This window comes from Chondrus crispus, genomic scaffold, assembly GCF_000350225.1.
Source record: "Chondrus crispus Stackhouse genomic scaffold, scaffold_18, whole genome shotgun sequence".
Classification (NCBI taxonomy): domain Eukaryota; phylum Rhodophyta; class Florideophyceae; order Gigartinales; family Gigartinaceae; genus Chondrus; species Chondrus crispus.
In genome coordinates, this window is record NW_005179058.1 from 236,618 (window position 1) to 254,047 (window position 17,430).

The 17,430-nt window shown below is 54.4% G+C and overlaps 6 protein-coding genes; 1 reads left to right on the top strand and 5 right to left on the bottom strand.

The window, feature by feature from the left end:
• Positions 1-6,319: 6,319 nt before the first annotated feature.
• Positions 6,320-6,547, bottom strand: CHC_T00003195001 (hypothetical protein). The gene has a single exon (XM_005714607.1). It carries the CDS (start codon positions 6,545-6,547, stop codon positions 6,320-6,322), a length of 228 nt encoding a protein of 75 aa, XP_005714664.1.
• A 10-nt stretch (positions 6,548-6,557) lies between these two features.
• CHC_T00003196001 (hypothetical protein) lies at positions 6,558-7,242 on the bottom strand. XM_005714608.1 is given in 2 exon segments: positions 6,558-6,669; positions 6,670-7,242. 1 exon segment carries the CDS (start codon positions 7,240-7,242, stop codon positions 6,670-6,672), a length of 573 nt encoding a protein of 190 aa, XP_005714665.1. The 3' UTR covers positions 6,558-6,669.
• A 1,678-nt stretch (positions 7,243-8,920) lies between these two features.
• On the bottom strand, positions 8,921-9,226 carry CHC_T00003197001 (hypothetical protein). Its single transcript, XM_005714609.1, has one exon. The coding sequence runs from the start codon at positions 9,224-9,226 to the stop codon at positions 8,921-8,923; it is 306 nt and encodes a 101-aa protein (XP_005714666.1).
• Positions 9,227-9,228: 2 nt separating this feature from the next.
• On the bottom strand, positions 9,229-13,093 carry CHC_T00003198001 (hypothetical protein). Its single transcript, XM_005714610.1, has 4 exons — positions 11,554-13,093; positions 10,983-11,404; positions 9,345-10,856; positions 9,229-9,258 (listed from the first exon to the last, which is right to left on the bottom strand). Exons 1-4 carry the CDS (start codon positions 13,091-13,093, stop codon positions 9,229-9,231), a joined length of 3,504 nt encoding a protein of 1,167 aa, XP_005714667.1.
• A 1,240-nt stretch (positions 13,094-14,333) lies between these two features.
• CHC_T00003199001 (hypothetical protein) lies at positions 14,334-15,656 on the top strand. The gene has a single exon (XM_005714611.1). The coding sequence runs from the start codon at positions 14,334-14,336 to the stop codon at positions 15,654-15,656; it is 1,323 nt and encodes a 440-aa protein (XP_005714668.1).
• Positions 15,657-15,822: 166 nt separating this feature from the next.
• CHC_T00003200001 (hypothetical protein) lies at positions 15,823-17,223 on the bottom strand. The gene has a single exon (XM_005714612.1). The coding sequence runs from the start codon at positions 17,221-17,223 to the stop codon at positions 15,823-15,825; it is 1,401 nt and encodes a 466-aa protein (XP_005714669.1).
• Between the last annotated feature and the right edge of the window lie 207 nt (positions 17,224-17,430).

Here is a 17,430-nt window from a genome sequence, read left to right on the forward strand (position 1 = left end):
TTTTCAAGGATTCCAAATTTGGGTCCGATTTTTCAGAACCATATTTTCCCATCGGTCTAGTACAGTGGAGGCCAATATGCAGATCGAGGTTGATTTCGGACTTGTCTTCAACAAGTTGCATTCAGTCGATCAACTGCTTTCTAATAACTTTCGTCTCTAATAAAGTGAAGAGTATCGTTGGTTTACTATTGGTCCGAGCACATCCGCCCGTAGGAGTACAAAATGAATGCTAGAATGCTAAACCAAGGGCGCAAGAGTATTCACGGGATCTGGTAGAAAATGATGTATCAAGGAAAGAGGAAGAGACATGTGAGGACCCGGAAGAGCGAGCGGAAAAGGGCGGAACGGGGATGGGAGGGAAAGAGAAATAGACATCCGGATCGAGGGAGGTCGTCCGGGCAGAGCTGGTGGTGGTGTTCTAATAAAGACAGCGACGCTCGGCATGCTGACAGAGATTGTCAGCAGCTTGATACTTTCTGGGGGTTCTTCAACCGCATACACGAAACGTATACACGGACGCGAAGATGTCAAAAGAAAACGGAGAGGCCTCAGGCGTCAGTACACATGTGGGCAAAGAACCACTTCGACAGGGCGGTCAACTGAATGCGACTGTCAAAATAGGTCGAGAACATGCCATCAGAAGCCCAGTCAAGGCGCTGCATTATCCACACTTGGGTAAATTGTAGGTTCACCAACTCGTTCACACCCCCGATACGGGGACTGTGCGAGCCGTAGTAAAAGCCAGGCGGCGCAGAAGCAGAGACAAGCTGAAAAGCGCGGGTAGCAGCGTCCGAAAGACGTGCCCACGCAACCGCTGATTATGGCGTAGGTTAAACAGCCCCGGCGAGGCCGGACGCCGGGAGATCCAACGCCGGATTAGTGATGGCGGACCGGAATCAGTCTCCCAAGCGTGATTTTGGGGGTCGTGCAGTATCAATGGGCGGCGAAGGGACTTCCCTTTGCGATGCGGGGGCTTCGATGAAATTCCGTCCGCGTTCACGGTGACGTCATCAGGGGCCAGGTGTGCCATTGTGACAGCGCGACATTGAAAAATAAAAGAGAAACTGACCATGCTGCAGGCCCAAATACCCTCCAAATCAGTGCTTTGAAGACCATACTCGAGTACCCTCTTCATCATGTCTGCCCCGCATCCGATCTTGATCAACTGTTCCGATCCGGCTTGATCGGCCTTGTTGATGTAAGCCTGTAATAGGTCTCTGACAGTTGGAGTGAGCGTGGGGGATGCAAAGCCATGATTGATGTGATATCGAGACACCGCTGACACGTATTGAGGAGCCGATGCCGCACTGACTCGGCCTTCAAGTGACAGGTATCCAATAAACGCCAGCACGTCCCCTTCCTCCGCCGGAAGCGGGTCCCGTCCCTCCTCATCGCAGAAAGATAGCCACTTGCGGATCTGGCTTGACCGGTTGCCCCACGTCCGCTCCCTCCAACCGAACTCGGCGAGCAACGACGCTGCCACCTCTGCCCCTCCTGTAGCGGTGTCAGTCCCGGCACGCGACAGCACCGAAGCCACGATCCCGGCCTTCCAGTCCCTCTCTACGCGATCTCCGCGACGACCACTGACCATCCCTCGTTCTTGCCTTCTCCTTCCAGCAGCGGTCCGTCGTCCCCGAGATGTAGCTCCACCATGCGCGAGCTCAAGCTTTGCAAGCGCGCGTACCAAGCTTGTGCTGGCCACCTCGGCGCAACCAACACCGCCTTCCCATCCTCTGCCGCGATCTTCCGAACAACAACCGGAAGAAGATCGAATGGGGGGTTCCAAGTCGGCTTTTCCCGTCCCCCCAGTCTTCGTCCATCTGCGTCAGCAAGTACTTTTTTCTCGCTATCAGCGTGTCCCCCAGCGGCCGTTCTCGAAATACCACGTGGCTCAAGCGATATTCTTTCGGTATTGACTGTAGCAATGAATCCGTAGCCCTTGCATCCCTCGGATCCCAGTTTTGCGACAGTGTGTCCGCGAACCTGTTCACCGCTGATGGTATCCATCTTGCTTCCAACCGTACACCGAGGACTCTCAGCAGTACTTCCAGCTTTCTCAACTCGATCATCATCTCCTTCGAGGCCGACACCATCGCATTCAGCACGTAGACGACGGCTTGATTGTCCTCGTGTAACAGCAGGCGACGAACACGCGGGTCTGATACGTAGTCGGCAAAGTGCCGGTGGAGGAGTAGCCGGACGGCTCTCAACTCGCGCAAAGTAATCTAGGGCGCCCTGTCGTCCGCGCTCCAAAAACCGCGACCCTCCCACAAACCCGGCAGTCCTTGAACGGTCTCGAGTCCCAGCGTGCCGCTATAACCCACATCGGCGGCATCGCTGTGCATTGTCATATGCGTTTCCAGCCTGACGAGATCCCTTCCTTCTCCCCTCGAATGCGAACGCCAGTGTCGAATGTCGCCGAGCGACTGCCGGCACAGCCTGACCTTGATCTTCTGCGTGCTCCGAGTGTGCTCGGCGGACCCACTCGCGAGCCGCTGCTTGGGGATTCGGCCCCAAACCCCCGGTCTCCGCACTGTAGGCCTCGCATGCGCGGCCCCTGGCGCAGCCGTCCGACATGACCCTCGCTCCTTGCGCTCCGCCAAGGACATGTCGAAGTAGACCGAACGCGTGTAGAAACGAGCAAGGGGAACCGCGAGCGACAGAGACACACATACGCCGCAGAAGTGTCGTAGCAGCTCCAAGGGTACCAAGCGTCGATTCCGTTGCGCCATGAGGAGAATCTTTTGCGCCAGTCCTCGCACTTTCTTCACCTTCGCATCGGAGACGTACACCTTCATATCTTCCGTGTCTATGAGCATTCCGAGGTGCTCCACACGTCGCCCTTCCTCCCAGCATCCTTTCTTCTCGTGCCGCACGATGCTGAGCCGTCCAAAGAGCGCTGACAGCTGCTTTCGCGCTCTTCGACAGTCCGCTTGAGTCGACGGCCGCCCGTAGCGGCACGGGGCGGCCAGGAAGTCGTCGATGTACGGAAGCATACGATACCCAAGGGTATCGCGCATGTACTGTACGAGCGGCCTTAGTAGCTTTGTGAACCACCAGACAGAGCGCCCCCACCCACGCGGGAGGGCGATGAAATGGTAGAAATGTCCGGCGTAGCGGAAAACAAAGTAGTCTCGAACGTCGGGGTGCAGATAAAAGTGACGGTAGCCGCTTTTGATATCCCAAGACATTAAAGTATCCCCGCGCTGTATGTCTATGGCGAACGAAGGTATCGTCTCCATCGTCACGCTCCCTTTTTTCCAATGCTTGCTCTGTCGGTGGAAGTTGACGACGAACCTCCCCTTTTTCTCCCTTTCGTCCCCTTGCCACACCACGAACGCTGACGAAACCATCTTCCCTGACTGTACGATTCCCTCGACCTCCTTCGACGACACGCGTTCGTATATGCCTTTCTGACACCAATCTAGCAAGTCCTTCCGGGCAAAACACCTGTCCTCCTCTGATTGGGGGATTTCTCCCAATACCAAGCCATCCGTGAAGGGCACCGCTGGCATATCTCGAATGCCATACCGGATCGCACGGACGAGGTATTCTGAAGCACCAAGCTCCGACTGCCACTTGTCGGCTCTTAGTGATGTACCTCTCCACAACGGCGGTCCCCCGGTCACCCCAGTGCCTCTCATGCCCCGTAGGGCGCCCGTCACTCTTGGGAGGCGGAACCGGGGGACCCTTTGTCCGCACTCGCTCCGCCCGTCTGGCTGCGTCCTCTCGCTCTCTCGAGACGAGCTTTGGCCAGCTGATTTGCTGCCTCGATCTCCAGTTTAGAGGTAAGTGCCTCTCGAGCTGCGCGGTAAGACTCCGAAAATACAGCATCATGTCCCTGCTCGACGAGAAAGGACATCTGTCTGGCTGTCTCAACGCCTTGCTCCGTGAGATCACAAAAGTATTGAGCCCTCATAGAAAGGACCTCAAGGGCTGCCTTGAACGACAATTGAGCCAATGCCAGCCGCCGCGCTAGGTCTGCCACGTCACCATCTTGCCCCTTCGCGACCTCGAGTGCAGCCAGACCTAGCTCAGTCCATACTCCAGCAGCATTAATGTACTCCCACTCCTTCGCGGATCACCGATCCGTAGACCTTAGATCAGAAAGGAAAGCATCAGCCGGAGGCTTAAAGTACCCCATGTGAGTGACCGGAACATGGGGGCCTCTATCGAAGACACTTCCCTCTCCCACCAACTTTAGAGAGTTCAGCTCAGTTACAACAGTGCCATAGTCGCGGCGCTCGGGTTTCGCGGTTGCCTAGGCTGCCCTGAGCGCCACCCCGGCGGAAGGCGGGGGACTGCTGTTTGCGTCTGTCATCGCTCTCAATAGCACGCTGTGTGTGCTACGTAGAATGTATCGCCGCCCGGAATAGTGGTCAGGGAGAATTTCTCAAAGAGAAATAGACATGCCGGATCGAGGGAGGTCGTCCGGGAAGAGCTGGTGGTGGTGTTCTAATAAAGACAGCGACGCTCGGCATGCTGACAGATATTGTCAGCCGCTTGCTATTTCCTGGGGGTTCTTCACCCGCATACACAAAACGTGTACACGGACGCAAAATGAAGCTCTCATAGACATTAGCTAGCAGGAGTTTGCAGCAGCCCACTGGACAAAATTGTACAACTTTGGCGTTGAGGCTCGCTCGGTAATGTGTGATACCAATACAGGACAAAATTACTCTTACATTGTTTTCCAGCAAGAAATTATCGGGGTTCGACTATATTATTTCTCCGATGTGGGAGAAAAGCAAGTGTTCGTACTATTTTAGCCATTCTCACGGAACATGCAGTTATTACACAGATGAGAAGTATTGGAATGAACATCATTGTCCCAGCATTGGCGCATGGTTGAGACGTACGTTTCTTGTAGATAAGATGCACAAGCTGGAGGAAAAAAGCCTACAGGACATAAAGATCAAAACCTTCTGCGATTTTCTGAATATCTGAATCTGCCCTCGGTCATATTGTGTTTTCGGTAGATTTGGGGAAGGAGCGGTGCGTGTGTGTTCTCTCACCGTCGATGGGTAAAATACAACGAACTGGGTGCACACAGGCATGAAAAAGAAAGATCATGAGGTGAAAAGATCAAGCTTGTGTTTTTAGGATTGTCCCACTTTGTTACATTGAATACCTGTATGTATACACTTCTGATTAAACTTTCTCGTTCAAGAAAATAACGTTATGCCCATGAAGTCGCTACAAATTCTACACGACTTAGCTCACCGCACCATTCCGCATGTGCAAAAGCGACATTAGTTGTGCATTAAACCGCCTGTAGTGTATGGTTGAAGAAGTCAGAAAAATCTTTGATTTGATAGTGGTGTGACTGCCAGATTAATGATATTTCTTATATCATTTAGGGACTTTCTTAGTCTCACCCTTCTAGCCAAGGAATGTGCGAAGCCTATGAACAGGAGATATTTTGAGAGTCAATATTTCTGCTCTTTTGAGAGTCCCGTATCTCTGCAGATCCTTTGAAAAGGAATGAAACTGATTTAGGAACCGTAAAGGGAGTTTGAATTGTCCCTGATGACCAAGCATTCATGGTGGAGGCAACCAAAGTTTGGCTCTTCCCGACCTTAGACAGGTGGGTTTCTCGAGGCAATGGTGAGATTGTTTACAGAATGTGTGCTTGGGGGGCCATGCCGTTTTTTTCTTGAACTGCAGTATCTGTAGGGGGGTTAACATTGAGGGAGAATTCATTGCTCGCCAATATAGATGCAATTTCGTCACTGTCCCTTCGGTATGTTATTAGACTACGACGAGCACTGCTGCATAGCGTGATGGGAAGGCGCAGCCCGAACTGTCTCTTGAGGCGCTACTTTCCAGCACACCCTTCATTCGAATGCCCCGCTTTCTGCTGATGCTTTATCGGCTAACATTGGACAGCCGTCTAAAATTACCATTTTCGGCGGTGGTAGATGTGCTCGTCGATATCCACTGTAGGCTAAGTTCCTTTTTTGCACACCATATCAAATTGTTTTGAACTGCGCATTGTCTACGTCGGCGCCGCCCTTTAAATGCAGACTCAAAGAGAGTCACTGATCTTCTTCAAACTGCTGACTTCTGTTAAATAGTACGAACTCAGTCTCAATACATCAGAGAAGCGGGTTTCAATCGGCAGATTAATGAAGTTGAATGGATTTAGAAAGGGGAATGTGATGCGCATTCGAATATCTACACGTTCTGGTCTACAAAGCTGTGAAGTTCTTAAAGTTTAGTACTGGTTGTCCTGGTAAGAGTAGAGGGCGAGCATCAAATATGAATTCTGTCGTAGTTTCAAAGTCTTGCAAATGGCCTCATATGAGGCCCATGTCGTCTAGACACCACGGGGAATGATTGTACGGTCCCGAAATGACTCGAGCATGATAAAAGGAACTACCTTAAGAATCAAGGAAACAACATCCCCAATGTTGTCGGCGGGCAAGAAACGTGCATGTACGTGTGTACAGGATGCTGGACAGAGGCTTTTTGTCCGACAGAGAGCCAACCTGACAGAGAGGAGCGAGTTGTTTTTGAAGACGGGATCATTTCTACGAGTTGGCATCTGCAAAATCTTTCGCTCTGAAGCATTTCGCGAAAACGATTTAGAGATTTGAGACACTGCGGAGCAGATTTAGACGGGGTTCCGTTTCAAAGCAAATACACTACATGCGTGTACGACAAAGGCTACATCTGTGCCAATAGCGTTTCTGGCTTAGAGGGTCCCTCAAATGAGGTGCCGTCCTCCAAATTAACCTGAGTAAACACACCATCCTCGACCAAATAGCCTCCCCGGTACGAGCGAACACCCCCAAAGCCATCGGTATCAACCTCAATGCCGATTGCCTTGGTAAGCTTTGCGCCTCCATCGGCCAAAAACGTAACCTTGCCTTCATTGCCAATGACGTTTGCAAAGGCGTCCATGACAAACGGATCATTGACAGCGAGGGCGACTACGTCATCGCACCCCTTTGCCTTGAAGTCGTCGACGGCCTTGATCCAGAGCGGGACGTGGCCGTTTTGGCAGGTGCTGGTGAAGGCGCCGGGAAAGGTGACGACGGCGACTTTCTTGGACTGGAAGATGGAGGCGGTGGAGACGGTGGTGGGGGCGCCGTCTTTGAGGACCATGAGATCGACGTCCATGGGCATCTTGTCGCCCTTGGAGAGAAGCATGGTGGGGCTCGTGGCGTGGATGAAGCGCGATGTGCGCGGGACGGTGCTGCGGGTCAGACCAGGGAGGGCGTGGGTAATAAAGGCCATTGCGGGGGAAAGGGTGGTGAGTAGCTGGAGGGGGATCCGGAGATGGGAAAGGATGGAATTTATCGGGTGCTGGAAGCGAAACGAGTAGGGGGAGTGATCGAGCTATAAGAGGCTATACCGTAGATGCCGTACGTGGATAGGGAGCGGGGAATGGGGAGATCTGGGAAGGCAAAGGATGCGGTCAGGGATACATCTGGACCCGTTGGTTGCCCAGATCGCCCCCCTATCTGAACTGCTACTCTCCATCTTGTGATTGGTTGAGCTCTCAGGAGCTCCGACACTGGCGGCTCATCATTGGTTGAATTAAAGCAAGTTATGACTCTTATTACTCTGAATGACAATCATTACAGTTATCAAGGGACTGTAAACAAGTTAGCGCAGTTCGGTACACGTACAGTATGTATTTGGATACAGTATTCCCAATGAATGTATCAACCAATCGCCCTGCTCAACTCCTCGCTCCTTTGTGCTCATGATCCGCTATCTTGAGCCGCCTGGCTACCACCATGCATGCGTCATTACCATCACCGTCGGCATGATCGTGGGCTGCCTTTTTACCCCCGACTGACAAACCCTCCTACCTATCCGTGCTGACAATCGCGTTCCACAATGCCTCCCTCCGCACCCGCCTCCTGTTCCCGGCCCGCCTCCTCCATCGCAACATGGAGGAGAAATGGTACATCCTCGCCGGCACCCTAATCTGGACCGTCGTCTTCCTTCTCATCGTCCTGATCCTAATCCGTCTCCTCAAGCAGTACCGCTTGGAGCGCCGCATCCACGCTCTGAATGAAGCCGACGCGCGTCGCGTCGCCCTGCGCTTTGCCTCCATATCCACCTCTTCCTCGGCCACGCTCGACATCGAGCCCGCCCACCACCCGCACCCGCGCACGCGCTGGTTCCACATCCCGCGCAGGTCCAGGCCCGCCTTGGACGTATTCACCGAGCCGCCCAGGCCGTACCTGCCCGTCCAGCCCCACACCGCCCATGGCCTGACGCCAGAGGAATTGCAACTCCACTGCCCCGTCCAAGTCCATGCAGAGGAGACACGCGATTTGAAGGAGGCAGGCGCTGAGTGCCACTCTAGCGGCGATGGCATCCTGCTTTGCGCCATTTGCTTGGACGATATTACGTACGGCCTGCGTAAGAGAGTCCTCCCTTGCTTTCACGCCTTCCATGCCAGGTACGTCACACGCCGTCCGCGACACGTTTGTCCCTAGCAACTGTGCTCTTCCTCACTCTAACTCGTGTTCAATTACACACCTTCGCAGATGCGTTCAGATCTGGCTACAGCGCTCTAACAAGTGTCCATGCTGCATGAAGACTGTCGTGTTGCGTGATCCGACGCCCATGCAGGACCTCAACGACGGGCGATTGCTCGGCATGCCTATGCCGGACGAGGGCGGCCGCCGGCTCGGCAGAGGGCACCGCGGGCCTAGGTCGCGCTTTTTGGGGCTATGGACCTTTGGCAACAGACAGTTTGACCCGGAGTTTGTCGCTCGCATCACCCAGACTCCAGGAAGGGATGACCGCATGGTTGACTTGCAGACGACCGTTCGTGCTGCGGAGAGGAGGAATTTGCGACGTGCTATAGGCATGAGGGGACATTCGGTCAGGTTTGTGGATATCAGCGAGAATCGAATCGTACCGAATGCACCGATCGAGGGTGAACGTGCTGCCATCATAGATGGCGCAGAGCATCCTCAGGTACAGCAGTATAGCGAGCAGCTTCGGAGGTCTCGCGAGATTGACAATATGGTTGAGGCAACAGCTTAGATTTAATGGAAGTCCATCTTGCCTGCATCACAACTTCCGTTCGAATACGATAGGAACCGAGAGAAGAACGCGGGGAGGCCTCCTTCAATTCTATATTCAGCCAACTGCTGTTTAATAACATATCTCTTCCGTCTTGCCTGATCCCTAGCAAACTTATACAGGCGTCTCTCATGTGGCGCGTCCCACTTTGGCCAGCCTCGTACGCAGACATTGTTATGTCCCCAGGGCATCCCGTTGCCCTACCTAGTTCAATATGGTTAAAAGCCCAGTTAGACATACAAACCTCGTACCCATGCAGCTGTGCCATCAGAGTCGGACACCAATTTGACTTCCGCTTTGCATGCGTCTTCCAAGTCTTCAATAGTCAGTTTTTCCTTCAGTTCCTGATCGTCTTCACTGACAAGCGCTGCCCTATTCCGACGCATTGCTGCAGCAGCTGCTCCGCGACGAATACACGAAGCAATCCGCGCCCCAGTGAACTCGTATTTGGTCGCGATTGTATTGAGGTGCTCCTTGACACTTTCGTGTACTGGGGTGTCTTCGGGAATCAGCTGCTTCCATAAGCGCAGTCTCGCTTCTCTGTTGGGCATTGTCAATACGACAAGATAGCTCAATAATGAGCTTACTCGGTTTGGAACGGGCACGTGCTTCGGCCACCCAGCTTCAGTCGACGTCGAAGCGACTGTGCAGCACAAAACCACAAGCCCATCGAAAGATTGCATATGGAACATGAGTTCTAGTCCAGGCGAAGCTGTCGTTTCCGGTGACGCTGCTTCAAACAGGAGCTGCTCAGCATGCTCCACCACGACAACTGCGCCGGCCACGGCAGCCTGGCCAAAAACAGCTCCAATCTCAGATGCCCCTTCGCGAGAACCATGAAGCTCAGACGCTGCCAATCGCTGCAGCGGTCGGCCCGTTTCAAAACCGAGGCAACCAGCTGCAAAGGTCTTTCCACACCCACTTGGACCGAAAATTAGGACGCAGTTTGAACGGACTTGTCTGTCCTTGAAGCCCCAGCGAGTTGTCATCAACCCGCGAACCTTTTCAACCATGACAATATCTTTCAATGTCTTCATAGCTTCTTCTGTAGTGACCAATTTGTCCAGACCAGACAGTGGTAAAACACGTCGCTCGAGCTTTGCTCTCTTCAGATCCCCTCGAGCTTGAAGGCGGCAAGCCTGGCGCAGTTCCTCCATTGAAATGACGACGTCACCGGCTTCCAACGCAGTTGGAGGCCCAGCACTTTCGGACTCTGCATTCTTCCGCCGATATTCTTGCACCCTGCTCACTGCTTGAGCCAAAGCTTGGAATACTGCGTTCTTGATATATCCACCGGTAAGCTCAAACTCGATGGCTAACGCCCTCAAGTCTACGTCTTCTGCAAGTCGTAGGTTCTTGGGAATGTGCTTCTTCCATATGTCGAGTCGAAGGTTCGCGTCAGGAGCCTCAAATTCGAGAGAAAGCGCGATTCTGCGATGCATAGCCTCGTCAAGCATTTGGGGCCTGTTAGTCGCAAGAATCATGATTCCATCAAAAGTCTCCATTTCTCTCAAGGCTAATGTCACCGCTCCTTTTCCTCCTCGCTCCCTGCTTTCAAAAAGTTCATCGCACTCGTCCATAAAGACAATGGCTCCATGCACTTTGGCTTCTCGAAATACGATTCGATAAGCTTCGGCGTTCGAATGTTTTGAGCTGTTCAGGGACGCAAAATCGACTACCAACAGCTTTTTCTTCAGGTGCGAAGCCAGAGCGTTTGCAAAGAGAGTCTTTCCAGTCCCTGATTTCCCATGAAAGAAGAGGGTCAATCCTTTTCCGTATCGGACAATGTCATCGAATCCAACCTGATGATAAAGAAGCGCACCAATGAGGAAAGATGTTCATAAGTCAGACCTCGCCTTGTGAGCCTGAACAGCAACTCAAGCTGGATGGGGCGGCGAAAAGTTAATAAAAATAGCCCAAAAACTTACCTCCTTCCTTAGTCTTCTGAAAATATCAAAGTGCTCTGTTCTTTGCAGAACGAGAGATTTCATTTTTTCTGGAAGTACGACGGATTCCATATCTACCTTCGGCGAGTAACATCTGGCACTGTCCATGATTTCGTCAAGCTCTGTCTGCAATCCAGCCACGTAGTCTAAGACCATGTGATCCAACTCGCAGCAGAAATCGCCGAGGTCAGAAAACGGCATGTTGTATGGCACATCTATTGTTACAATGCCTGAGCGAATTAGAGTGGCGTTGCGATAGAAGAAAGACCGCATCTTGATTTCTTCGCGTAGATCGCCTCGACAGTGCACTCTCAACAGCTTGGCCACGGTTATCCCTGTTTCATATGCTGCCGACGGGTCGGAGCGCAATGTTTTGCGAATCGATTGGCTCAAGACGGACCCGACTGTAGTTGGCGGCGATGCAGAGAGGATATAAATAATTTGTGAAAGTGATATTGGTCAGAAGTCTGAAGCGGCTCCGGGACGAATTGGATGGAAGCGGAAGTGCGGCGAAGTGTCGCCATGCAACGATGGTGAGAGTCTCGTATCGTACCTAGAGTGAGGATAACCATGCGTTCGAAGTGCACCAGTTTGAGTTTGCTCACAAGCAGCTCCAACCTGGGCATGAATTCGTTAACCTGTACTGTCTTGCTGAGGCGGACGCGAAAGTGCCCAGTAGCCTTGCGCAGTTTGGCATCAGCCTCACGCTGCAATGCTTCCACGGGACGTTTTGTGTTCATGTATCTATCTTCTTCGCTGCTCTTTTCCCTGAAGTTGTAGACTTTGCAAGCCTCTCGTACGACTTCAAACCCATCCTTGAGATACTCCATATCATCTTGGTAAGGCTGGACGTCCGCATCTGATGTTTGTTCATCTTCTGTCGAGTCGCCAAGGTCGTCGGTTTCGTGATAGTCACTTTCGTCATCCTCTTCGAGCCTACCATTGCTGTCTTGCGCAAGAGGCAAATCGCCTCGGCTGTTGGGCTTGGACGTCCCTTGCGATGCTTTTTTTGCTTCGGCTTTTTTCGCTTCGGCTTTTTTCGCTTCGGGGGTCTGCCGGGGCGCCTCTCTACGCAGTTCAGACAGGAGCTCGTGCATGGCAGAACCATCGGTAGTAAGATCACGATTGCTCGGGGTGGTCTCAAACAATTCATCCATAGCCACCTTCTCCATACCCTGAACGACGTCCGTCTTCGAAGAAGAACGGGCGGGAACCTCGCCATTCAAAACGCTGCCACTCTCCTCTGCCAAGACCGTGGACAACGAAGACTCTCCCAAGGTCATGGCTTCATCCAGGGTCAGCGTGCCGCCATAAATGGCCTTCAAAACCTCTCTCGGGGCGCGAAACTTGGACTCGGGATAGCTCGCTGCAAATTCATCATCGACCTCGAGCAAGCCCTGGCTGAAATGTTTTCTACTCGGGCTGAGAAAGTCGAGGAGCTCATGGCTCTCCAGGCCTGAAAAGCGACGGCAATTGTACAGTTCAGCCTTGCTACGCATGCCGTTTCTGCGATCTTCGGCGCCGGGTACCTCGACGCCCGCGCACGACAGGACAATAAAGGTGAAGGCGCGAATCTCGGCGGGTGTCAAATTAAGATGGTCCGCCAGGCGGTACAACCTGGGCTTGAAGGGCATGGCATGAATGCGAGCCTGGACGATGTTCTGCAACTGCTCCTGGGTGGTGCGGAGCGACTGGACCAAGGCTGCACGGTCGGCAAGCAAGGAGGCACGGTCGGCGGCGAGCTGCGGATGCGGATTAGCGAGGGCTGGGCCAAAGTAGACGGGGCCGAGGCCGAGGGACTGCTGAGCAAGGGCTTCGGAAAGGGAGGAGATGTGGGCGAAGAGGGCGTAGTCAACCTCCCAGGCGTGCATGACGGAAACATCGGTAAGGGGGGCGTCGGATGGGGCTTTTAGATCGGTTAGGGTTTGGAGGATGTGAGGGAGACCTTGTTCGAGGTTAGAATGGAGATGGGGAAGAGGCAGTTTGGAAGGCGTGGGGGGATGGGTAGAGGAGTGGCTCGAGAGGTTCGAGGGCTCGGTGGTGCTCATTGTTGGGTGTGTTCGAGGGGGAACGCGGTCGTTTGCAATGGTCATTGTCTTGGAGGTAGGTAGGGAATGGTGGGAGGGAAGGGGAAGGGGAGGGGGTGTGGGAGGAAGGGAGTGTCGGAATTACGGGGAGGATCGGGTGAAGGTGTAGAAGTGGAAGGTAGGTACAGGGAGGGCGGAGCGAAAAGCGACTGAAGGGGGAAGGGAGTGGGTGAGGAGAGGGCAGTCTGTGGGAGCGCACGTGCGGTTGGAGAGTGATGGCGACGAGCCGAGGATCGTTTAATGTTGCATTCGTCGACCGCGTCATCTCATCGCATCACACCTCACTCGAAACGCACAACACGTGTTCTCGCTGGCGCTGCTCAACTGCCTGCTACGCGTCCGCACCGTGCACGCGTCACTCGTGTTCCGACATTCCGACTCCACCCCGTACTTTTGTGATCCCGTTATGTCCACACTCCGGCTCACATATCCAATCCTACCACTAACAAACCATGCTCCCGCCAAAATTCCCCGCCAATTCCTTCTTCACCTACTCCCGGTTCTCATCCTTTCACTTCATCTCAACGCTGCCCCACTTTGCCCTCCACCTCCCCCTCTCCCGTCACACTACCAGCCCCGCCCCTCTACAATGCCCCCTGCAACCTTCGCCTTTGGCGGTCTCACTCTCACCGCCGAGCCCGCGAATCTCGCCCGCGCCATCTGCGAAGAGGCCAACCTGACTGCCACCCAACTCTACTGCAAATGGGAGGCCTGGGCTCTCAATCACGACAAGCCCTCCGACACCCCCTCCGCAGAAGACCTCAACCAGCTCGCCGCCCAATTCCGCTCCCAGGCCGTCAAAGCCGCAAAAGCCCCCAAAACTCCGCGCACCCGCACCCGCACCCCCGTGTACACCCCCGTCCCTACCCCCACACGCGTCAACGTCGACGACTTCTTCTCCTACTTTGACGACCCCGGCCTCGCCAAGCCGCCTACCGCCGACCCGAAGCCCGACCCCTCCGCCGAACCCGTCCCCATCCACACCGACCGCCCACCGACCCCGCCACCCGACGCCCCACCCGCTGCCGACGACGACGGCCTCGTGCTCGCGGGCGCCTCCATCGGCCGCCCGCGCGATGTCGTCCTCGCAGGCGACGACCAGCCCGATTCTGTATATGCAAACCGCGACCAATCCGGCCGCGTCGAGGCCGTCTTCAATGCCGCCGCCGACTTGGATTCGCTTCCCCGCAGCCGCCAGCCCGTCCGACTCCGCCCTCTGGCAGCGGAAGAGCAGCGCCCGAGGTACATGAATGATGCCGTGCCAGCGAAGATCGACGCCGTGCGCGCGAGGGTCAGGCACCTGGGCGACCGCATTCTTGCGAGAGTCAGGCATCTTAGGAATGAGGATGAGCTGCCCAAGATCTCCCCGGAGAGCTTTTTCGTCCGCAGCCCGGATGTGGTCTTGGCGGTGGGGCGAATTAGAGTCGAGCTGGAGGAGACAGACGGCGTTGGGATTGGGAGGATTAATGCCAATTCGGTTGTGTTAGAGAGTGAAGAGGGAAACATGGTTAAGCTTAACCTTAGCAGGGTCCATGAGAAAAAGCAACCCATGTTTCTCAACTCTGGTATGGTTGTCGTCGTCGAAGGTGTCAACACCAATGGTCGATGCATTCAAGTGCATGCCGTATATGACAATGCGATGTCGCTGCCGCCAGACGCCCGCCAGAAGAAGGATCACCGCGTAGATGACGACGGCGACTCTCTCCTACCAGACGCCGCGCAGGAGCAGGAGCAACCGTTTGCTAATATCATCTTCGCAGCTGGGCCGTTTACAACGAGCACGAATCTCAACTACGAGCCGCTGGAAGACCTGCTTAGTGTTGTGGAGCGGGCGCGTCCGGATGCCGTATTCTTGACTGGGCCGTTTGTCGACGCATCGCATGCGGACGTCTCGTCTGCCACGCCCGTACAGTTTGAACACATCTTTGAGACTCGCGTGTTGAACCGCTTGCGGAAAGCCGTGGCGGCGATGACGGATGAGGGTCCGCGCACCGAGTTTGTACTCGTCCCGTCGCTCATGGATGTCCATCACGACTTTGTTTGTCCGCAGCCGGCTTTCCGCCTGCAGGCGGGGCAGCCGAGTGACGCCCGCATTAGGCTGGTCGCCAACCCCAGTGTAGTCGAGCTTGCGTCGAGAGACGGCGCTGCTGTTGCAACGGTTGGAGTTGCTAACCTCCCTTCTTTGCAAGACATCTCTGCGGACTGCATCTGCTGGAACAAGCCTGACCGTTTTGCAGCAATTGCTTCGCACATGGTCCGCCAATGTAGTTTTTACCCCACTTTTCCACCGTCTGCAAGCGTACCTCTTGATTGCTCGTTGTGGGACGGCATGGCGATACCGGACACGGAAAGATGGCCGACCGTCGATGTCCTGGTTACGCCGTCAAGGCTAAAGGCTTTTGCAAAGAGCGTGGACGGCGGAGCCGTTGCTGTCAACCCGGGGCTGCTCTGCAGAGGCTCGTCTGGGGGATCGTATGCTGAGATGCGCATTCCTCTGCACGAAGCTACATCAAGTCGCGGGCTAAACGCCAATGAGGACAAGTTGAAGGCTAGTATCATTCGGCTTTAGGTCGAGATTATATCCAACTTCTATCTATAAATTTGAAAATGTCAGAGTTGATGCCCAGCAATTCGCCCGAAGCTCTGATGTCGACGCGGCGAAAAATGGCGAGCCAAGAAAGGCACGGGGGAAGAAGCCGAGTTCTATTGTACTTGTTTGAGCTACTTAACTTCCCTCAAGCGCACGTCGGCATTGGGATGGCCGAGGCAGAAAGGTTGCTCTGTCGAAAGCTGCTGGCGCAGCTGCTGCTCAGCCCGCTTTGCAGCTCGGAATCAGTACACTCGAGTGGAGGGGGCATATTCTGGATGGCGAGTTCTGCCATGGCGCGCGCATTCTTACTTTCCTGCATTTGGTTCAAGCGCTCCTCTTCACTCGTCTTCACTCTATTGGCAAACTCGCTCACTATGCCGTGATGCTCCTTCAAGAAGGCCGTCTTCCACTTGCCATAAACGCCCTTCTTCGGCCCGAAGTACTTAGACCTCCACTTGCGCATCTGCCTGCGGCCCATCCAGCGTGTCGCCAGCACCAATGTTGTCTCATGTGCCGGCTGCGCACGGCCCAGCTCCCAGTAGCCGCGCTCAAAACGCACGCGGTCCTTTTGCTCGAGGTGCATCTCGATAATGGCCGGCAATGTGTCCCTCTTGAGGTCTATGTACGCCACAAGCTCATCGACAAACGGCGAGATAATAGATGCTAAGACTGGAAGCCCCTCTGCAATTGGACGACGTTCAAACAGCCGCTGACAGGTTGTGATCTGGTTGCCAATACGGACAATCTCCCCTTTACGACGCATGCGCTTCGCAGCCGACAAGGCCCCGCGCATTCGCCCATTTTTGACGCCGTCTCCCCACTTGCGCATCTCAGTAGAGAGCATATCCGTGCCGTCAATCCAGGCATACAAGCACTCCTCTTCCAGATAGAACAACTCTTGCAAACTGGTGAGAAATGTGCGGAACCAGTCGACGAAAAGGGCAACGTCATCTCCCGTGAGCATGGTAGGTCTCCGCTCCATAGCGGCAAAGATGGAATACATATCGTTGAGCTCCTCGCGAATACCATTGTCCGGCACGGCGACAAGCTCCTTGGCCCAGTCGGCCCTTGTAAACGCAGAATCATACGGAAAGCGCCTGTGTGTGAACAAGTGCTTATAATTCGGCGGCATGAGCACCTTGGCCGTTTCGTCTACATCCTCCTGCTCCTCCTCTGCTTCCTCCTTATCCTTGGACGCAAAGGAAACGAGAGCCTTCCATAATGGGGCCAGGCCCTTCTCTGACTGAGATGAAGTCTGGTTACAAAGCGGAGGCCCATGGTCGCCCTCGCCTTTCTGGTCGTCCGATACCACTTTCCGCAGAGTGTCCTCCTCCGCAGTCTCGACGGCCGCAACCGACGCCGACGCCGACGCCGCTGAATCACCGCTTGCAAACAGACGCAGGCGTGGGCGGCCTGAACCGGTCGAGCGCGGCGTGGGGCTAGAGCCATCGCTTCGGGGCGACGGCTGGCCACTCAAACTCTCGTCATCCTCGTGCGCGCTCGATGGTGCCGGCGACAGCCGGCTCATAAACTCGGCAATCCCCATATCGGTGGCGCAGCCTCAATCGGATTTAGTTTCTTGCTTGGCCGATGCTGGAGGGGAGCAGATAATGTCGGGGCGCGAGAGAGGTGCTGCCACGGGGGGGGGGGGGGGGGGGGGGGTTTCCAAGTCAACCATTAGAACTAAATCACAATTTGTTGGATAGATACTGTACTCACATTACTTTTTTTAAAAAAACTTTCTGTGGCGGAA